At 43.7% G+C, this 23,213-nt stretch overlaps 2 protein-coding genes across 2 annotated transcripts in view; both read left to right on the top strand.

Annotated features, from left to right (window-relative positions):
• LOC115470862 (fatty acyl-CoA hydrolase precursor, medium chain-like) overlaps window positions 1-4,724 on the top strand; it is a 73,690-nt gene extending 68,966 nt beyond the window's left edge. The window contains exons 13-14 of the mRNA XM_030204450.1: window positions 4,176-4,248; window positions 4,376-4,724. Coding sequence (XP_030060310.1) covers window positions 4,176-4,248; window positions 4,376-4,562 — 260 coding nt within the window. The 3' untranslated portion in view covers window positions 4,563-4,724. The remainder of the gene's footprint in view (window positions 1-4,175; window positions 4,249-4,375) is intronic.
• A 4,513-nt stretch (window positions 4,725-9,237) lies between these two features.
• The window catches only part of LOC115471360 (fatty acyl-CoA hydrolase precursor, medium chain-like), a 117,095-nt gene continuing 103,119 nt past the window's right edge, over window positions 9,238-23,213 (top strand). Inside the window, exon 1 of the mRNA XM_030205059.1 lies at window positions 9,238-9,316. Within this exon, the coding sequence (XP_030060919.1) occupies window positions 9,241-9,316 (76 nt within the window). The 5' untranslated portion in view covers window positions 9,238-9,240. The remainder of the gene's footprint in view (window positions 9,317-23,213) is intronic.

Here is a 23,213-nt window from a genome sequence, read left to right as displayed (position 1 = left end):
GCCTGCACTTTGACCTGCAGCTCTGTGCTTGGTAAGAAGTTGAGGGAGGGGGGATTCAGAGTAGAGGCCGACCAAATTTCGGTTTAAGTTATGGTGCCAAAACTGGCCCAAAATCCCTTTTCTGCCCAATTTTGGTTTCAGTCAAATGACTACGAACTTGGTTTCAGTTTTTGCCAAAACTGACATACATTTTCAATGGAAGCTGAATTTGTGCTTTGTCCTGTTTGTCTCCCTCCCTCCCCTCCAAACGGGAGTTGCCTTCCCCTCCTTCCCACCTGTAGATGCTCCCCTCAGGCCTATCTTATGGTACCTGGCAGTCTAGGGGTGTAGTCAGGGCAGGAGTAATCCCCAGTTGTTTCTGCCCATGTGGGCTCTGCTTTCAGAATGGCTGCCATGACCACTAGTGGCAATCTTGCAAGACTGCTGCAAGAGATCATGGGAGCCATTTGGAGATTAGAGCTGACATGAGCAAGAAATACTGGGGATCACTCCTTCCCTGATTACACCACTAAGACCACAAGGGGCAATGCAGTTATGATCTTGCATAGTAGTTTATATGGTAAATAGAGTGCTCCAAATAAGTCTAGCAGAAATTCATGTCTACAAATGTGGGATGATAAGCTCCTTAGGAATTAGCATTTCTGTGGAAATATGACATCAGCTGTCACTAGAAATGTGATGCAGTCAGCCAAGCACTGTGGCTTTTAATTTCAGTTTTCTCTAGCTGAGGTTGATGTGTGCACAGATTATTTTATTTGGAGGTAAAATATGGTCGTTCATTATTTAAATTATTATATATATTTTAACTTGGATACTATTTGGGTTATTCTAAGGAATGTCCAGGCTCTGTTGAGCATGAAGATGATCCAGCGCTTTAATCAAACTTGTGGCATGCAGAAGTTAGATTCTATGAGAGAGGACCCTGCAGTGATTGTTTTCAAGCACAAGCACTGGTCGGCTTATAGTGTTAGTAGGGAAATATTACAATAACTTGAGAAATGTATTACTCTTGATTTGTAATCATTCAGAGCATATAGTCCTCACATTCAGTAAAATAATTGTGCTTTTTTTTTTATTCTGGATTGTGCATCAGGCTGGTATAATGCCTGAATGTAGACCAGTGTCTGGAGTCCTTTACCTTATTTTAGTAAGAATCAATATCATCCTTTAACTAAATACAAAATGGGAAACATATTGTTCGCTTGTTGTTTTTGCAGTTTGGGTAAGCATAAAAAGCTGGTAATCATGATTTATTTTTTGTTCACGTTCTCACAAAAGTCCTGTCTTTGAGGATATTTAACTACATCTGCATTGACTTGGGAACCTAAATGTGCCAGACTTGTGTCCTTGTTAAAATGGCTCTCGCAGTTGTCGGCCTGTACTTGCAGTTCTGGGACTGGAGGGTAATAATCTCCTGTGGGTTTAGCAGAGGACTGCTGATTGTAAGCTTTGACCATCCCCAGTAGACCTTAGTTTTCAGTTTTGGCTTTGGCTGAAACCAAGTGATAAGCTTTGACTGCAGTTTCGGTTTTGGCCAAAAGCAGTTAGTCAGTTTTGGGTAGCAGTTTCAGCCGAAAATGAAAAAGCAGTTTTGGTTGGCCTCTAACTCTGAGCTATACTAGCTTTAGATTCATCAGCAGTGTACAGTAGAGGAAGAATGGCAGATCAGCATGTGTGGCAGCCTAGCATGTGTGGCAGCCTCAGTGGAAGTACTATGTGTAGGAGGGAAGATTTGTTCTGAGGCAACCTGAGCAGGTAAGAAGTCCATTCTGCTGTTGGGTTAAGAAGGTATATTTCCCCATAGCCCAATTTAGCAGCAATGACATGTCCCACCCCCAGTCAACTTCACGGAGCAGCTAGTTTCTAAACCCCTAGCTTTCCCCTGAGGAGCCATTTGGTGGGCTTCTACAGTGATGGCACACTGGCAGCTCAGGGAAATCCTGCTCCACAGCTGCCACTGGATTCCTTCTCTCTTGAGTTGATGCTCTTGATCAACGTAGCTTTTTGCCTGAAAGAGACGGTTCCTCCTGACACTTCTTCCACTGTTCCTTTGATCTCTACAGGCATCTATGGTGTCCTTGCTGAAGCAGTCCTTTTGAGATGTCTGTTTGCAGCAGACTGTCCAGAGTGAGTCTGTGCTGGGTCAAGCAGCTTCCAAGCAGATATCTAGTATGGCAGAAAGCAGCAGGGCCTCCTGGTTAGAGGCTTGGATACCCTTCATGATGGATGCTCTTTATGGCCTCATTAAGATTTTAGCAAGGAATATGGCCACAGCAGTCTCTTATCAGATGACTGATATGGCTTCAAAACGGGTTGCCGATACAGCCTCTAAGACACATCTGAGTAGGCTATCCTTCTGGGTGTAATCCTCTTTGGAGAGGACTAGCTTTTCCAACTAGTCAATAACCAGGGAAACTAGACCTTAGGTTACCAAAGGATAGGCTCCAGGGACCTTCTCAAGCAAACTAGAGCATGCTGACTTAAAGGAGGCAAGAAGACATTGCCCTGGTTGGGGTCAGCATTTCTGCTTTCCCAACAAGATTCAGTCCTTTCGGGACAATAAGGGAGGATCTGGAGAAGGGGACACAGGTAGTGCCAGAAGTGTCCAGCAAAGAGTAGGGGGCCCTTTCCTAGTTGTACAGGTACATGGCTGGCTGGCTTGCTGATGTCTACAGAGAGTGGGCCCAGATTGCAGTGGATCAATGGATCCTGAATGCTATACACAACTGTTATGCCTTGGTATTTCCCAACACTTCACCAATGCTTTTATCAATTCTCCCTTGCCATTTTCTGAAGTGAGTGGCAGTCCCAAGTAGCATTTGCTATCTCCTCAAATTGGGGGAAGAATTAAACTGATGAAATATTTATTTACAACATTTGTATCCCACATTTTCCCACCTATTTGCAGGCTCAATGTGGCGGTGATTACCAGTTCCGGAAAAAAAGAAATACATAGTTAAGGTAGAGGAGACAGTAGTGCCCAAAAAGGAAGACACTCTTCTTCTTCTTCTTCTTCTTCTATTACTACTATTTATCTCTTCTTGGATCGTTAGCAGGTCACTGGTGGTTTGCATACTCCTCATTTCTGAAGACCCTGCATTGGGTCATTGAGGTTGTGAGATAGTGGAGTACTTCCACAATCTTGGCCCTCATGGAGAAGCATCTTCATGAAAATAGATCATCAGTAGAACCCAGGGCTATTCTGAGCTTTTCTGTTTGGTCTCAGAACAGCCCATGAACCTTCTCATCGCAGCAGCAGGTCCATAATATAGGTGCTAACATTTCTGCTCCTGTTATGTACATAAATGTGTAGAATATTAGCACATACATGTCAATATTCCACCTAAGCACTGTTCGGTAGTACACATGTACGTTGCATAGCATATGTTTACAAGGGTGGTGTACATAGTGGTAGACTCAGAGTGGGGCATGAGCAGGACTCCCTCTTACATGTGTGTCTTCATAAAATAGGCTATGTGTTTCTCTGGCACTTAGGCTTGAGCATCTACACCAGCTCTAGGGTTGGCATAAGTGCTTGTTCCTAAATGCTACATCCATATATACCTGGTTACACTAGCATCCTACAAAGAAAAGTAGGTGCTATGTTACAGAATTGCCCTGTCTGAGTGTGGAGTGTCCTAATGGTTAGTGCAGGACCTGGTTTCAATTCTCACTGCTGCTTTTTGGGGAAGTGGGCTGAGATCCTGGATTCACTTCCTACTGGAGGGCCTTGTGACCCTGGGCAAGTCACTTATCCTCCATTGGGGCAGAAAGTACGTGCAAAAATATATTTTTTAAATATTTTGCTCACACCATTTTCAATAGTAGCTCAAGGTGAGTTACATTCAGATACACTGGGTATTTCTCTGTCCCTGGAGGGCTCACAATCTAAATTTGTACCTGAGGCAATGGAGGGTTAAAGGGTTAAGTGACTTGCCCAAGGTCACAAGGAGCAGCAGTGGGATTTGAAGCGGCCACCTCTGGAGGCCAAGACTGGTGCTCTAACCACTAGGCTACTCCTCCACTCTGCTTTGACTGTATCTACAGAAAGGTGGTTTATCAAGTGTGGAATAAACATAAACACTAGCAAAGGGTGGACAGGAAGGATGTACACAGCTCCACGCTCTTAACTGTAGTAATGGTCTTGTGTCTAATATTTGTATTCTACCCTTCAGGTGTTGCTACTGATGAGGAGAAAACCTTAAGCAAAACACTAATGAAGTACTGGGCAAATTTTGCTCGAACTGGGTAAGAGTATGATTTTTGTGGCTGGTTTTTGTAGTACTTAAATCTGACTTAGTAGATGACGAAGTTGTCAGTCAGTCAGTCACTTAAAATCTTAATGCTGGACGGGACTAATATTTTTTTTTCTCAGAAATCCTAATGGTGATGGGTTGGTGCAATGGCCAGTGTTTGACCACAATGAGCAGTACCTGGAACTAAATTTGAAGCAGAAGCCAGGAACAAAACTGAAAGATCACAGAATGACATTCTGGACCGACATCCTGCCTGAAAAAATCCAGCAGCTAATCAAAGACAAGAAAGAACATACAGAATTGTAATTCCTATCGTATGTAAAATGAGGAACTTAAGAGGACGTTGTATTTTACCTGTTTAAATTGCATTGTTCAACAACTTGTCAAGCAGTTTGAGGTTGTGAAGAGAATGGAACTTGGCTTTGTTTGCATCATTTTGAACGTGAATAAAGTAAACTTTGCCTATCACTTTTTCTCTGAATATCCTAAAAAGAGTTTGACCTTCACACGTAATGAAATCATTAATGGACTTTTGCTGCTGCTATTACTACTTTTGTCAGTTCATTTGCATTGGTGTCAATCATCAGTTAGGACAAGGTGGGGTTCCTAATCAGTCCATAACAAATCTCTCTTCCCTCCCCCCCTGGGAAGCTTTGTCTAGCTATCCTGCTTTTCTAATAGATTACAACCAGATAATGGTAACTAAAATGTCGAGATTCTTAAATGCTGAATCACTGTTTAAATTGTAGGACTGTAGAGTTCTAAAACATTTTAAAAATGGAGGGCTATAGCTGGTGAAGGCATCTTATTATTGTACAATAGCACAGCAGTCTCCAACTCTCTGCTTCAATTCATGCACATAATATCACCATTATTCTTTCATATCATAGTAACATAGTAGATGACGGCAGAAAAAGACCTGCACGATCCATCCAGTCTGTCCAACAAGATACTCATATGTGCCACTTTTTGTGTATACCTTACCTTGATTTGTACCTGTCTTTTTCAGGGCACAGACTGTACAAGTCTGCCCAGCACTATCCCCGCCCCCCAACCACCAGCCCCGCCTCCCACCACCGGCTCTGGCACAGACTTGTGCAAAAACACACTCATAACCTTACCAAACCATAACAGCATTAATTCCAAGGACAGGATGAGCTACAACCTTATGTGTGAAAAGGCAGCACTATAATTATACTGGGCTCTAAAACACCAGTACACAACCTAGTGAAACAAAACAAAAAGGGCTGCAAATACTACACGCTAGCAGAATACTGCACCTTGATCACACATGAAAAACACATGACACAACAGATATGAAGGCAAAATACTGAACTGGAAAGTTACCTCAATCATCTGTTTTATCTATATAGCAAGGCAGTGGATGATATGCAAAGTGATTTCATAATGAAATTTCCATGTGTTCTGTGTTGGCTTCATCTTTTCACGCCCTACCCCTTTGCAGTATAGGTAAAAGTTCAGACAGGGACCCTTCAACTGATTACTTTATTCACATAACTGCTTAATAGCCCTTGTAAAATTGTTTGAATATTGTCTTGAATGACTTAGGAGCAGGCGATCAAATCACTGGGAAAGGATCTAACGCGCCTTGTCACGCTCAAAATGAATGACAGAGTAAATCACTTTTCAGCTTTAAGAACATTTCATCCATGCAAGTCTTTGAGTCCGTTTAATTAACCCTGCACCTTCATCTTTCATATGCCGTTAAAAGCTTCATACTCAAGATGTTCAGTTTGTCCATCCATTCAGTAACTTCCTTCTACTGAAATTTGTCATGGCTTTGGTTGCCACTCTCTCTACTAGTAGGCTATTCCAATCATCCATTTGTCTGATGTTTTTTTTTTCCTCCCTTCAATTCTCTGTCATGCAAGACAGTACCAGGCTAGAATGTCACCCTATGTAACTCGCTCACTGGCACCCCTGCCCTGCCTGCTTCACCACAGCCAATGAGAGGAGATGGTGAGCTTAGAAGAGCAATTTTTGTGTCCCTCCATATTTATGACCTATAGGCCTCATTCCATAAAGGTTATGTGCCTTGGCAGCATAATCTATTTTGGAGCCCAGAGTATGCTTGTAATTTAGGAGCATAACCTTTATAGAATAAGACCCTATAGGGCTGTGCCACTGATACCATGATTCCTTGTGTTTGAATTAATTTTAATGAAAAATGTTTCCTTCTACCTTTTTTTTTTTTTTTCAAGCCTCCTGAATATACCTTGTTTTGTCGTTTTCCCTTCTTTCCTCTAACAAGTATATTTTGAGTGTTTTAGGCCTTGTACCATTTTGTAGTCTGTCCCTGGTGATGCTCAGCATGGATGGGAACATGGAATGACACCTTCCTACCTCCCCTCTCCAAAGGAAAAGCGTACTATGTTGGTACTTGGTAGAGGCAACTATGTGTGGCCCCAGGAGTGCAGGGAGAGGCTCAGTGGCGTAAGTTCGGGTGGGCACATGCCCCACCTAGCAGCAGCACCCCACATCAGCATCTCTCCACAGCGTCCCGGCATCTGACCACCCATTGCTGAACCCCATCCCACCCTGGTGTACCTTAAAGGCATCCCCGGTGCCTGCAGTGATTCAATTATTGCTGCCTGCGCCAGCCCTGCAGGCTTCCACCGGCCGAGTCCCGCCCTCACTTTCATCATTTCCTGTCTGGTGGAACCCAGCTGATGAAAGCCTGAGGAGTCGGTGCAGGCAGCAATAATTGAATCACTGTAGGCACAGGGGATGCCTGTAAGGTACACCAGGGAGAGATGGGGTTTAGCGACAGGCAGTCAGATGCCAGGACGCCGGCAGATGAGGAGAGATGCTGATGTGGGGTAGGTGAAAAAAAATCTATAATTTTTATTTATATCTGGGGGGGAGCTGTGGGGTGCCCTGGAAGGGCCCATCTAAGTTAGCTCTGGGCCCATCCAAAATATTGGGTTTGGCTACACCACTGGAGAGGCTCAGCACTCTGAGGGCAGAGCTGGGGTTGTAGTGTGCCATATCCATAGCTTCTGGATAGGCCACTGTTGGAAGCAGGATACTGGGCTTGAGGGACTTTTGGTCTGTTCCTGTATGGCAACACTTCTGTTCTATGTGGAAAAGGGCCTGGCCAAGGCAATATCCACAGTTGTTTTACAGGAAAAGACCCAACCCATGCTTTCTCCCATACAGTTCCTGGATCTCATGTGTGAAGGGGCCTATCTTGCACACTTTCTATAATTGCCATATCAATATCTTTATCTCCTGACTGGCATAATAGTCTCTCTTCAAGGTTTAACTCTCTACACCCCCCCCCCCCCTTTTCCCCAGTGATCCCCTACCAGTCAACAGGCCAAATTACATTATTTCTTACTTTGTCTACTTTGCCCTCTGCCACCATAGCTATGAAGTTTGAACAATGTGAGACAGCAGGTCCTGCAAGACCATGTGGTCCAGATTGCAAAATGAAGCTGAGAGAGGAGGTGGCAGTCTCTGGTAAGAAGCCTTGCAACTGCTCTCTCCCTTTGTGTGGGAGGAATGTTCTGAGAACCTGCTAGTACTGTCACAACAAGCTTCTGGCATCACAAAAGAGCATAGTAGCAACCAACCCTTCGCTATAGCACTCCAAAATCTGACCCTGTGCATATGAGATTCTATAATGGACATTCAGCACCAGTCACAGCTGGTTCTCTATTAGGCCCTGCCTCTTCCACTCTCAGGTTTCCAGGAGCCAGGATGCCCTGCCTTGTCCCAGGTGCAGTGTAGATATGAGGTTCAGGTCAAATTCAATGTGAAACAAATACAAAACCAAGAAGATCATTAGTGGAGTGAGTCCAGTGTGTGCAAAGTAAAGTATTAGTCTAGACAAAGACTCGCAGCCCACAATGGGGCTACTTGATGATAAATGGAGAATTTGAGAAAATGTTTAATTTATCTGCCGATCACTTCTTGGCCTTTTTGGCTCAAATCAAATGCAAGATCTGAGTTTTGAGTTGAGGACTATGAGGGGAAGGGTAACGTAATAAGCCAGACCCTTTTACCAAAACAGGAAGGGTAAACCTGCTGAAGGGTTTTTTCCCCCTTGTGTGTGAATCATAGTGAAATGTTATTCATTTTAAAAAATATTGTACAAGTGATTTGAATGAAAGCACTGTAAGAATAGGGTTACTTCAGCGACTTGCACGCCCGGGAGTCGAACTCCAAGCAGTGAGAGAGAAGTTTGCTGATAATCTTGCAGAGTGTTCAACCTTAAAAAGAATAAGCTAGGATTCAGCCTATAGTTCAGGGGTTAGGGAACCTCTTAATTTGCACAAAACTGAGTGGCTGGGAAATGTTATATGAATTAGTAACTACCAATATGGGATTCATTTTTAAACTGCGTTAACCCACACCTTCCCAATTGTAGAGGAATTAAGTACAAGACCTACTACGCATCCATTTTCTCCTTTTTGGGCAGCCAGCTTTGGAACGCTCTACCCAGACTAATCCGATTAATAAATGACTTCTTGCCCTTTAGAAAAATGCTGAAAGCTCATCTCTTTAAGCAAGCCTACCCAAATGCCCCAACCTAATCTCGCCAACTTCCACCCCCAGTTCCCACCTCCCATCCTCTTTCCATCTCTCCTTAATTTCATCCCTCCTTACCCTTTCTCCCAAATTGCACTATCCTATCCTGTCTACCCTCTTTTATCCTAGTCATATATTATCTAGCTCAACTTATCATACACTACTAAGCCCAACTTTACATTGTTTTACTACTGTTTTATTAAAATTCTATTAACTTTGTATTTCAAATTACTATGTAAGCCTGCATTATGTGGGAAAGCGCGGGGTACAAATGTAATAATAATAATAATAATAATAAGACAAGTTAGTTGCTGCACCTGTGTGGAATCTTTCTTTCCCTGTCATTTGAGTACAGTGTGGCCACATGTTGCAACAAGCTCCAATAAATCTGAACAAACTCGACTCCTTGTTATCTGTGGAGATCTGAAGAATGGCTTCCCGTGGCACAGCCCTGCTGCTTTCCTGCCTGATTTTTGATGTCTGTTTCCAAACTATTACTGCAAAGGGTAAGGTCATAAAGAATTTCCCAGCTTTGATATTTGGCTTCACATTGGAATTTTTTTTAAGGGGTTCCAGAGATGAACTGAGAAAGTATAGACTGGGAGCCTGACTTCAGGTGCAGGGCAAAACAGACTATCATAAAGAGCAAAATTACCGAACGTGTACTTAGGCATGGTGTAATAAGACAAAGCCAACATGGACTTTGCCATTAACCTGCTACAATAAACTTGCATGTAAACGTGAGCCAGTTGATATAGCCACCCATCCATTTATCCCAATTGACTCTGTACTACCCATGTTGTCCCCATCTATATGTCTGCACTTGGCCCCTCAGGTAGAAATGCATTAACATCATATCTGTTATTTGAATGTTCTATTGCATATTTAATAGGTGTTTCGTTGGTATTATGCTGACATCATATTATATCTGTTATTTATTTATTTAGATTTTGCTCACACCTTTTTCAGTAGTAGCTGAAGGTGAGTTACATTCAGGTACACTGGATATTTCTCTGTGCCAGGAGGGCTCACCATCTAAGTTTGTACCTGAGGCAATGGAGGGTTAAGTGACTTGCCCAAGATCACAAGGAGCAGCAGTGGGAGTTGAACCGGCCACCTCTGGATTGCAAGACCAGTGCTCTAACCACTAGGCCACTCCTCCACCTAGACAGCATTCTTCATTTCATTCATTTTGGGGTCCTTTTTCAAAGTGGCGATAAGCCTAATGCGGGCTTACTGCTCCCTAAAAGGAAGTACTACCGGGCTGATAGTTCCCTCCCCCCAGTGCGTAACATTTCTGTCACTTTTTCTGTAGCACCTGTGTGCACCCAGCGATTACTGCCAGGTTAATGCGGGACCCTTACCGCCACCTCAATGGATGGCAGCAAGTGCTCCCCCCCAAAATGGCCCCTTGGCAAGTGTTTCACTTGCCGCACAGCCATTTCTTGAAAAAACAAAGACTTGCCTTTTACCTGCTACAGTAAAAGGGGGCCTTGGTGCGCATCGAAAACACACGCTGATGTCAGCACACTCCCCCTTTTGCCACAGCTTCGTAAAAGGACCCCTTAAGTATTTAAATACCGCTTAGACCCAAGCGGTTTACAGTTTCATTTCACAAATACCAGGTCAGTCCCTAGTAGGCTTACAACCTAAGTAGTGCTTTGTACTACCAGTGCATTTTTTTCTAGCAAAAAAGGTGCCGGTAGTCAAATGCCAGGCCAACCTTCAGGGGTGGGGTGATCACTGAGGGACTCCACCTCACAATAGCCAGGCCTCCTACAACCAGTCATAGAATCTATGACAAGGCAGAATTGGGGTGTAGAGCCTGAGTTCTTTCATTAAAACTTGGGGACCAGGGGTCAATTTTAGCAGACAATGGAAAAGGTGCCGGTACTCAGTACCCCCAAGTACCCCCCTCAAAAAAAGCCCTGTGTACTACTGTTGTACCTGGGGCAACAGAGGGTTAAGTGACTTGCACAGGGTTACACAGAGCTGCAGAGGGAATTGAACCTAGTTCCCCAGGATCTCAACTCACTGATGACCATCAGGCAACAGCGGAAATCAAACTCAGTTCCCCAGGTCCACAACCCACTCATTTACTGTATTTATGTTTATATTTGGTCATTTTACTATTACGATGTTAACAAAATTACAGAGCATATTCAAAAGTTTGGATAAATGTGTCGCGTCCGCTGCTCCCTCCGGCGTCCACCGCGGCGAGGGGCGGCGATTCGGGGGCCGCAGCGGGGAGCCGAGGCCTGCCGCGGTGATGGCCGCTCGGCCCAAGGCCAGAGGCCGGCGATTGCGGCCACCGGTCTCTCGGTCGCCGGTTGTGGGGGCAGTTGTTGCGCTGGGGGAGGAGGTGGTGCCCGGGCGCGTTGGCCAGCGTCCTCGTCTCTCCCGGGCGCGGGGGTTTGGAGCTCCGCCTCTGAGGTGCTGGATTGGGCAGACAGAGCCAATCAGAAAGGCTCTGTCAATAGCCAGGCTCGGGTTGGTTGGCTATACCTGCGGGGGCGGGGCGGCTGATGCTGTGCAGTACTTAAAGGAAGAGACTGAGTTAGAACTTTGCTTCCGGTTCTGTTCCCGAGGCCTGTTTCCTGTGGTTCCTGTGCGTTCCTCGTTCTTCTGGTTTTGACCTTTGGACTGTTCCTGGTTTTCCCTGCTCGCTGCCTGCCTCGACCTCTTGCCGGATCCTGACTTCGTTGTCTGCTGCCTGCCCTGAACTCTGCCCGGTATTGGATGTTCTCTTCCTCCATCTGCCCTCTGCTCTCCTGGTCCCTGTCCGGGTCAGCTCAGCACCCCGCGGTTCCTGAAGTCCCATTGACCGCCTGCAGCTGGGGGCTCAACCCTTGGTGAACGGCGGTCGCCACGGGTGAAGACTTGGGGTTGCACGGCTGTTCCTTAAGGTCCCTCGGGGCCTTACGGGACCTAAGGGCTCACCGTCCTTGCACACAAGACACAATGAGACAAAGCCAACATGGATTTAGTGAAGGGAAATCTTGCCTAGCCAACCTACTACATTTTTTGAAGGGGAGAACAAACATGTAGACAAAGGTGAGTCGGTTGATATCTGGATTTTCAAAAGGCATTTGACAAAGTACCTCATGAAAGACTCCAGAGGATATTGGAGAGTCATGGGATAGGAGGTAATCTCCTATTGTGGATTAAAAACTGGTTAAAAGATAGAAAACAGAGAGAGAAAGTAGGGTTAAATGATCACTATTCTCAATGGAGAAGGGTAGATAGTGGGGTTCCCCAGTGGTCTGTGCTGGGACCGCTGCTTTTTTAACATATTTATAAATGATCTAGATATGGGAAGAACTAGTGAGGTAACTAAATTTGCTGACAACACAAAGTTATTCAAAGTTGTTAAATCGTAAGAGGATTGTGAAAAATTACAAGAGGACCTTATGAGACTGGGAGACTGGGCATCCAAATGGCAGATGACGCTTAATGTGAGCAAGTGCAAAGTGATGCATATGGGAAAGCAGAACCCGAACTATAGTTACGTGATGCATGGTTCCACATTAGGAATCACCGACCATGAAAGGGATGTGTAGGTGTCATCGTTGATGTTATGTTGAAACCCTCTGCTCAGTGTGCAGTGGCGGCTAAGAAAGCAAATAGAATGTTAGGAAAGGAATGGAAAACAAAAATGAGGATGTTATAATGCCTTTGTATTGCTCTATGGTGCCACTGCACCTCGAATACTGTGTGCAATTCTGGTCACCGCATCTCAAAATAGATATAGTGGAATTAGAAAAGGTACAGAGAAGAGCGACAAAAATGGTAGAGGGGATGGGACCACTTCCCTATGAGGAAAGGCTAAAGCGGCTAGGGCTCTTCAACTTGGAGAAAAGATGGCTGAGGGGAGATATGATACAGGTCTATAAAAAATGAGTGAAGTGGTATGGGTAGACATGACTCGCTTGTTTATTCTTTCCAAAAATACTAGGACTAGGGAGCACGTAATGAAGCTACAAAGTAGTAAATTTAAAACAGAGAAAATATTTCTTCACTCAATGAGTAATTAAAGTCTGGAATTTGTTGCCAGAGAATATGGTAAAAGCAGTTAGCTTAGCGGGTTTTAAAAAAGGTTTGGCTAACTTCCTAAAAGAAAAGTCCATAAGCCATTATTAAGATGGACTTCTGGAAAATCCACTGCTTATTTCTAGGATAAACAGCATAAAATATATTGTACTGTTTTGGGACCTTGCCAGGTACTTTTAACCTGGATTGGTTGCTATTGGAAACAGGATGCTGGACTTGATGGACCTTCAGTCTGTCTCAGTATGGCAACACTTATGTACTTGATGTAAAATTGTAAGGCTTATGTTCAGCTGGATCTGCTGTACATCGCCTTGGGTGAATTTGTTCATAAAGGCGGTTAATAAATTCCAATGAATAAATAAAATAGTGTATCTGGATTTTCAGAAAGCATTTGACAATGTACCTCATGAATGGCTCCTGGAGAAATTAAGGGGGTTGATATTCAGTCAGCATGTTTGGCTGCCACTGGCTTTATACCCAGATATTCAATGCCTGACCATGTCTGGGCACCAGTATTGAACATCTAGGCAAAAACAGCTGGATAAAACAGACAGTTAACTGCAATATTCAACACTTAACCGGCTAAGATGAACCTCATAAAGATAGGACTGTTTTTTTAATGCAGTCCTATTTATGCAGGGGCCCCTTTACAAAGCATTGGTAAGCCAAATGCGGGCTTTCTGCATGCTAAAATGGGTCTACCACTAGCCCAACGCGGCCACTGGTGGTAGTTCAGCTCGAGCGTGCGCTATTTCCGGTGTGCTGTAAAAACAAATTTTTTAATAGCTTTGCACTAACCTGGCGGTAATCGGGCATCACCGTGCTCTGCCCAGTTACCACCAGGTTACCGAAGGAGCCCTTACCGCCACCTCAGTGGCAATGTAGGTATTTACACTACCTCCAGTTCTCCTATCATTGGCCTGTGCCACTGTCCCTGACTGAGTTGTCCGTTGATATTACTCATTATGGCTGAATCCAGGAAATGCTTTCAGCATGTAAATACAGTGCATTCCATTTAAGTGCACGTCGGATAAGCGCATGCTCTGTTTAACTGCATGCCGTACTTCAGTCCCGTTTTTGGAGCCATCAATTTCTATGGGGACAAACCGGTTTAGCACACCACTGATAACTGCAAGATTCGCTTATATGCATGGTGTAAGACCGCTCCTCTGCAGAAAAGACTCCGCATAAGCGCACGCACGGAATATGGAAGCCAATTGGCGCGTGACAACCAATGAGATTTCAAATTTACTGCCCCTTTAACTGCCACAGGCAGAATAAGTGAAAGAATGTTGTTAGAGTGTACACTGGGGTCGTCGTCATCACGCAACTGTAAGACTTTAACACTGACTGAATGAATAGAAGTTCTTAAAAAATTAGAAAACAAACAAAGTCAAGCATCTATTGCTAAAGAATATGGTGTCAATCCCAGTCAAATTTCACGTATCTTGAAGCAGAAAGACCAGCTTCTGGAAGACTGGCAAAACAATACAAATCCACACCGGAAACGAAAACGTGCGGGAAAAGCTGAGGAGGTAGAAGATGCTCTTCTTTGGTGGTTTTCTCAAGTCAGGAGCAGACAGTTTCCTGTCAGTGGTCCACTGCTTATGGAGAAAGCTAATCAGCTAGCTGAAAGTCTTGGACTAACTGAATTCAAAGCCACTGTTGGATGGTTGGAAAGATGGAAGGAGAGGAACAACATAAAATTAAAGAACAGCATGGTGAAAAACAAGACGCTGATGACTTTGGTGCTGAAAATTGGGTTTTCAGTTCTTCCTACCATCTTGAACGAGTTTGCACCTCATGACATTTTCAATGCTGACGAAAACGGTCTCTACTGGCAGGCGATTCCTGATGGAACACGTATTCAAACAAGCCGAAACTACAGGAGGTAAAATGTCGAAGGACCGACTGGCGATCCTCCTTTGCTGCAATATGGATGGGAGTGAGAAGTTGGAACCACTCGTCATTGGAAAGAGCAAACAGCCCCGTTGCTTCAAGAATGTTAAGTGACTTCCTGTGTCATATGTGGCTAACGCAAATTCATGGATGACTGGGGAAATTTGGAAGCAGTGGCTAAAGAAGTTAGACACTAGAATGCGGGCACAAAAGCGTCAGATTTTGTTGCTTTGTGATAATTGTGCTGCACACAGTGATGATGTCAGGCTGTCTAATGTCAAGGTGGTCTTCCTGCCACCAAACACTACCTCTCTGATCCAACCTATGGATCAGGGCATAATAGCCCATTTCAAACAACATTATCGGGCTCTTGTGCTACGTCGTCTAATGAGCATTATGGATGACCAGACTTGCAATGATAAACGTGCTGTTGAACTGGCTCGTAATCTATCACTGTTGGATTCCCTACATATGCAGAAAGAAGCCTGGAATCATGTTACACAGGCAACCATTGTGAACTGCTACAAGCGGGCAAGCTTTGTTAGGGATGTGGAGAGGGACGAAACAGATGCAGCTGTTGCAAACGCTTCAGATAAACAGAATATTGACATCCCAGCCTGTGTTACTAAAGAGTTTTATCACTACGTAGCTGTTGATTACGATCTACAAACAGCTGACGACAGCACTGATGTCCAAATATGCACCTACACGCAGGCAACAGCTGATGATGAAACAGATGATGAAATGAGCAGCATAGCACATGCTGATGAAATTCAACAACCTCCTGTCACTTTTGCTAGAGCGCTGGAGAGTCTCAACACCATATGGGCCTATCTGGAGGCCACTGGATGTCAGTGCTATGACAATTTTTACCGTCTGGCAGACGTAGTCTATGGAACTCACAGACCCAAGAGTGTACAGAGGACTATAACTGATTACTTCAAGTAAGCCTAACGTCAGTTAATGGAGACCATATACCGTAACGTATAATAAACAGTACTGTACATATGTTTATCAGATGTCAAGCTTCTTTGGGTCACAATGGTTAAATTCACGCTCCGGTTAACTGCATGTATTTCTTTGGTCCCAGACCCTTGCACTTAAGCGGATTGCACTGTACATCGTGAGTAATTTCCATATAAACGGGCAACTCAGTCAGGGACAGTGGCACAGCTCAATGAGAGGAGATCTGGGGGTATAAATATCTGCACTGCCTAATGCCCACCCATGTTAACCTTCAACAAGCAGGGAAACCATGCAGAGCATAGCTCATTTAATTCTTTTAAGCTTCTCCATATGTGTGTGTATACACATTACAAAACTATTTGTATTTGTGTTGCCACTGTGTGTGTTTTGCATGTGTGGTGTATACGTGTGTTTGTTTGTGTGTGTGTCTCTCGCAAAGGTGCTTAGCTGTGCATCTATATCTGTTAGTTTTCTGTGTTTCTGTGATCAGGAGAGTAGATAAAAAGGGGAAGGCAGTTTTAAAAGGTGCAATTCCTTAATCACTGTTACAGCGAATCAACGTATATGTGCTGCATCTACTAGAATGATTTCTGCTTTACAAATTCATAGGGGCAGTGGCATACCTAGCTTGGTTGCCACTTGGGGTGGAGCACCCCCTCCAGGTTGAGCACCCCTCACCCTCCTTCCAAACAGTAAGGGGGTGCACTGAGCAGTCTTGCGGCTGTTAGTTATGCCTGTTTCCTGCCCCGGAACAGGAAGTTGACATCAAAGGGGACAGGGGACCAGCAGAGCCAACAGCAGCTGCACAATTGCTCAGTGCATCTCCTTAGTGCCAGCACCTGGGGTGGACCGCACCCACCACCCTGCTCTTGGTACACCACTGCATAGGAGGAGGGCCTTCATTTGTCTTCCACCCCACCACATGCGGAAACTTAAATTGTTATAGCACAGGAACTCCGCCTAGCTCACCTCCTCCCTTCCTGTAACCAGAGCTGTCGTCCAGAGCTCCACCAACAGACTTGCTTATTACACTGGATGTAGGCAGGGCAAGCGCTCTCAAACAAGGGGTAGATTAGAAAACTGCAGATAGAGGTTTTAGACTCAGAAAAATATTCAGACACATTAATCCAGTGTAACTAGCCAGCCTGGAGTGGTCCTCGGTTATTCTACGCTGCTTGGCAGATTGGGGTACACCTTCAGGGAGGTAGAACTGATTTACAGGATTATTGTCACTGAATTTTGTACTTGTATCCAGATTGGGACCAATATAATGGGGGGGGTTGGTACTGGCAAATTAATTCACATTACCCACTCTTCACCAGCACTTAATAACTCAGTCCAGGCCAGAAATGGGGTTCTGAACCAATAGTTTTATTTATTTATTGCATTTGTATCCCACATTTTCCCACCTATTTGCAGGCTCAATGTGGCTTACAGAGTTTTGTTATGACATTGTCATTCCAGGATATCAGATAGAGAGGTGTGGTAGCCGTGTTAGTCCACTCTTAAAGGTTATCAATAGAAATCAAACAAAATAAAACATGGAAAAGAAAATAAGATGATACCTTTTTTATTGGACATAACTTAATACATTTCTTGATTAGCTTTCGAAGGTTGCCCTTCTTCCTCAGATCGGAAAAAAAAACGATTTGTAGGATATCAGATACAATTAGTAATGTACAGAGATTAAGTATGGGAAGAAAAAAGGAAAGTGTTAGGCGGGTAAGTATCTTCAAGCAAAAAGGACAGACTGACACCAATGACAAAAGCAGAGAGTGAAAAGTCAGATACGGTCACTTCATGACTCTCCAGGTCAGGCTCCAGTTGAGAAGAGGACAGAGGTAGGGCCTCAGCAATGGCTGTGGCAGGGGAAGGGAATGGGGGGAGGGGGCTGGATACCTTTGGAGGGGTGTAGAGAAGGAAAGAGATGCTGGTAACTTTTGGGGGAAGGTGGTAAGGAAGAGAAGGAGAGATGCTGAAAACCTGTGGGGGGAAGGTGGGGAAGGGAAGATGTTGGATGCCCTGGGGGATAGGGGGTGCATGGCTGAAGGTTCACCTAGAATGTCATGTGCCCTTGGCCTGGCCCTGCTTATTCTACAGGTAGAAAATAATTCAAAATAAATATTCTGTATTATTGTACCATAGATTGTACACTATAGGGAAAACAAATCTCACTCTGACTCAGCACTTACTGGGTTCACTTTCTCTCCAATTGACTGATATTGCACAAGGGTGCTGCCTTAGCTGGTAGCCCAACCCATTCAGATGCATGTCAGGCTTGCAGAGTAAGAAGCATAATATATTATAATGCTTTTCTTTGTTAAGGAGTTAAAAAAAAAAAAAGAGCTCAGCTTCTCTGTTCTGCATAAAAGACTGCGCTGAATAAAACAGATTCTGAGAAATGACGTTCCTAAGCTGCAGAATAGGCCAAGGAATAAAGAGTAACTGTCAGTACTAGAAAACAAGCCACCTTGATTAATTTAGTTAACAAAATCATTAAGGCTTCTCTTTTTCTTTAAGGAGCCCTTTTACTAAGCCGTGTAAGCATCTACGCATTCCCAGCGTGCGGTAGAATGGAGTTACCGCTTGGCTACTGCGTGGCTCTTGCAGTTATTTCATTTTTGGCGCGTCCAAAAAAATAATTTTTATCTTCGGACGCACGTATCAGAGGCGCGCCAAGTGGCACTTGATGCGCATAGGTCGTTACCACCCGGTTACCATGTGAGTCTTTACCGCTAGGTCAATGGCTGGCGGTAAGGTCATAGACCGAAAATTGATGCGCAACAATTTTGATTTTGCCCGCACGTCCATTTTTGGCAAAAATTTTAAAAAGGCCTTTTTTTACAGGCGCGCTGAAAAATGGATCGCCGCATGCCCAAAACCCGCACCTACACTATCGCAAGCCATTTTTCAGCGCACCTTAGTAAAAGTACCCCTAAATTTGTTTCACAGGCCGTAATTGTCTTTAGATTGTCTGCCTGTGTACCAGTGCCACCACTCTGAATCAAACTGAATCTGTTATAGAGCTGCTTTCTTGTGACACTTCAGGACTTCCAGAATTGTGTGTTTATCGATTTATTTTATTTCTCCCATTTCTAGCCTGCCTCTTACCTAGGCAGGTTACAATAAAAACAGCAAAGTGGTATGGTAGCTGTGTTAGTCCACTTTTAAAGGTAATAAATAGAAGTAAAACAAGAGAAAAGAAAATGATACCTTTTTTATTGGACTAACTTGATACATCTTTTGATTAACTTTCAAAGGTAACTCTTCTTCAGATTAGAAATGAGCAAATGTTGAGAAATATCAGAAATATATAAGTGAAACACATAAGCATTTCAATGACAGTCTCACAGGAAGAGGGTGGGGTGGGTTGGGTTAGGTGAGAGACAAGGAGAGCTGGGTGGGTGATAGCCTGGGAGAGAGATGGATGGCTGATAAAAGGGGAACAAAGCAGTGTAACTTTAAGGTTTATAATGAGATAGAAAATCCAGATCTTTAACTCGTGTCTGGTGGGTGTCAAAATATTTCATCATTTTGATCTCAAAGGTCTTATGTTCCTAGATTGTCTTAAAATTTCCTTGTAGTATTTTCACCATGAAATCATTGATACAGTGTTCTGGTTTTGTAAAGTGCTGGGCCACGGAGATGACATCCTGGTTGGCATTGTGATATTTAATATTATGTCTATGTAAATTGAGTTTCATCTTTAGCGTCTGGCTTGTTTCTCCAATATAGCATCCTTCACCACACTTTTTGCATTGAATGATATAAACCACATTTGACAATGAGCACTTATGCAATATACCAAGCTGCAAGCCAGCACATTTCATAGCATCCCACAGCTACTCATACAGGAAAAACATTCAGCATAAGGGGGAGCCTTCATGTACTTATCTTCAAATGCGGTATATATCATTCAACACATAGAATGAAGAAGAGTGCTATATTTTATTTATTTATTTAATACATTTATACCCCACATTTTCCCGCTAGTTGTAGGCTCAATGTGGCTTACACAAAACTGTATGAAGGCTACAGTAAAGAAAAGTATAATCAAACAGTATTAAACTAAGATAATGAACATATGGATAACTTTTAGACAGCAATATGTAGATGATGATAAATAATAGTTGGTGTCTATGAGTCTTGCTAAATCAAGAGTTAAACAGATTATGTTGAACCTGGAGAATAAGCCTTCTTGAACAGGATGGACTTCAATAATTTTCTGAAATTCAGGTAATTCTGAGTGGATTTAACTGATTTGGGTAAAGCATTCCACAATTGTGTGCCCAAGAAGGTGAAGTTGGAGGCATGAGTAGATTTGTACTTGAGTTCACTACAGTCTGGGTAGTGTAAATTTAAATAGGATCGTGAGAGACTGAATCTGTTTCTGAGTGGTAACTCAACCAATTCAAGCATGTAATCTGGAACTTCCCCATAAATGATCCTGTGAATCAAGGTGCATACCTTGAAGGCAACTCATTCTCTAAATGGGAAGCCAATGCAATTTTTCACAAAGGGGCTTGGCAGATTCGAATTTAGATTTTCCGAAGATCAGTCTTGCCGCAGTGTTCTGAGCAGTCTAAAGTTTCTTGAGTAATTGTTCTTTGCAGCCTGCATAAAAGCCCTTACAATAGTCCAATTGGCTTAATACCGTTGATTGTATCATATTGCGAAAAACATGCCAGATGCTATAGATGAAACTCAATTTACATAGACATAATATTAAATATCACAATGCCAACCAGGATGTCATCTCTGTGGCACAGCACTTTACAAAACCAGAACACTGCATCAATGATTTTATGGTGAGAATACTAAAAGGAAATCTTAAGGGAATCCAAAAACATAAGACCTTTGACGTCAAAATTATAAAATATTTTGAAAACCACCAGACACAGATCTGGTTTTCTATCCCATTATAAACCATAAAAATTATAGTGCTTTGTTACCCTCTTATCTACCATCCATCTCTCCCTTTCTCTCACCCACCCAGCCCTTCCAGGTTCTCACCTAACCCACCGACCCTCTTCCTGTGAGATTGCCTTTGGAATGCTTTTGTGTTTCACTTATATATATTCTGATATTTTTCAACATTTGCTCATTTCTAATCAGAAGAATGGTTACCTTAAAAAGGTAATCAAAAAATGTATTACGTTAGTCAAATAAAAATAGCAACCCTCCATTGCCCTAGGTACAAAATAAGTACCTGTATATAGTATGTAAACCACAGAAAGGCAATATATCAAGTCCCATTCCCTTCCCCCAAACCACTAACAAACAAAAACTGAGACTCTCCCATCCCATCTTCAATCAGGACTACATTAAAATGTCCAATGTTGGTACTACCCTGCTGGTTAAGTCACAGCATATGTGACAAGGACTGATTTTTGTATTCTTTGCAATCCAGCAGAAGTTGGACAAAATTTTACAAAAGGAATGTAACTTGGCATGAGGAAAAAACCCAGCAAAAAGACACAAGCTCAAAAATTGCCATATTGGACTGGAGGTTCCAGAGAAATTAGTTCCCCCCCCCCCCCCCAAAAAAAAAGATGCAATTCATTATGCATTTTTATGGGAAAAGTAGTTTTAAGCTTCTGCAGCATAGAAACGTCTCACCAGTGAAACATATCAGTTAGGGAATTCCTCCTTTCAAATTCTTCTCTCTGTTTATTCTCTCATAACTGCCCCCACTGCCCAAAAACTATCCTACCACAACTGCACACAACCACATAACCTGCCCCATCTTTAAAACTAACACCCTCTATAACTGCCCACCACCAAAAATACCTATATTACAATTGCTCCATCAGCCTGCAAACAGCCCCACCCTCTAAAACTACCCTCAAAATTACCCCCTCACCAAACTACCACCACAACTCCATCCCCAGAAACAAACCACTCCCAATTACCCCATTGCCCTGCCAACTACCCCACCAACAAAATTTACCACCTTGTAAGCTGTCCTCCCCCCCCCCCCCCCACAAAACCCACCCTGCAATTGCTCCATTGCTCTACAAACTACCCCATCACCATAAATCAGCCCCTGCAATTTTCCCATCACCCTGCAAAGTGTCCTGTCCCCAAAACTACCCCCCACAACTGCCCCAGCACCATGAAAACTACTCATGCCTCCAAAAACTATTGCACTGCAACTGCTTCACCACCCCCAGCTATCTCCCCACAGATAGAACCCATGTACAGCACACACACAACAGAGATGTAGAAGACAAGAATAAGCATGGTAAAAAAATTAAAATGAACAATAACCAATGGAAAGAAACACAAAAGAGGTACAAACACAAAATAAGACAAGCTAAAAGAAAATTCTATAAAGAACAAACAGGTCCTGATTTATAAGGACACAAAGAAACTATCCACCTTATAATTGAAAGAGAAAAACGCCTAGATTTCGACCCAAATCGGGAGATAGACGTTTATCTCACAAAAACGAATAAATCGGTATAATCGAAAGCCGATTTTGGACGTTTTCAACTGCACTCCATCGCGGAAGCGTGCAAAGTTGACGGGGGCGTGTCGAAGGCGTGGCGAAGGTGGAACTGGGGCATGGTTATCGGCCGAGGAGAGATGGGCGCCTTTCGCCGATAATTGAAAAAAAGTATGCGTTTGTAGCTAGAATTTAGGGCACTTTTCCTGGACCCTGTTTTTTCACGAATAAGGCCCCAAAAAGTGCCCTAAATGACCAGATTACCCCCAGAGGGAATCGGGGATGACCTCCCCTGACTCCCCCAGTGGTCACTAACCCCCTCCCACCACAAAAAATGATGTTTCACAACTTTTTACTTTCACCCTCAAATGTCATACCCACCTCCCTGGCAGCAGTATGCAAGTCCCTGGAGCAGTTGTTAGGGGGTGCAGTGGACTTCAGGCAGGTGGACCCAGGCCCATCTCCCCCCTACCTGTTACAATTGTGCTGCTTAATGCTTAGTCGTCCAACCCCCCCAAACCCACTGTACCCACATGTAGGTGCCCCCTTTCACCCCTTAGGGCTATAGTAATGGTGTAGACTTGTGGGCAGTGGGTTTTGAGGGGGATTTGGGGGGCTCAACACACAAGGGAAGGGTGCTATGCACCTGGGAGCTCTTTTACCTTTTTTTTTGTTTTTGTAAAAGTGCCCCCTAGGGTGCCCGGTTGGTGTCCTGGCATGTGAGGGGGACTAGTGCACTACGAATCCTGGCCCCTCCCACGAACAAATGCCTTGGATTTATTCGTTTTTGAGCTGGGCGCTTTCATTTTCCATTATCACTGAAAAACAAAAACGCCCAGCTCACAAATTGTCGAATAAAACATGGACGTCTATTTTTTTTCGAAAATACGGTTCGGTCCGCCCCTTCACGGACCCATTCTCGGAGATAAACGTCCATGGAGATAGACGTTTTCGTTCAATTATGCCCCTCCACATAAGTTAGTAAACAACCTACTAGACATCAAACCAGTGACAATAATAAACGAAGACCTCCACTTGCA

The sequence above is a fragment of the Microcaecilia unicolor genome, chromosome 5 (genome assembly GCF_901765095.1).
Source record: "Microcaecilia unicolor chromosome 5, aMicUni1.1, whole genome shotgun sequence".
Taxonomy (NCBI): Eukaryota; Metazoa; Chordata; class Amphibia; order Gymnophiona; family Siphonopidae; genus Microcaecilia; species Microcaecilia unicolor.
This window is presented reverse-complemented; position numbering and strand designations above follow the sequence as displayed.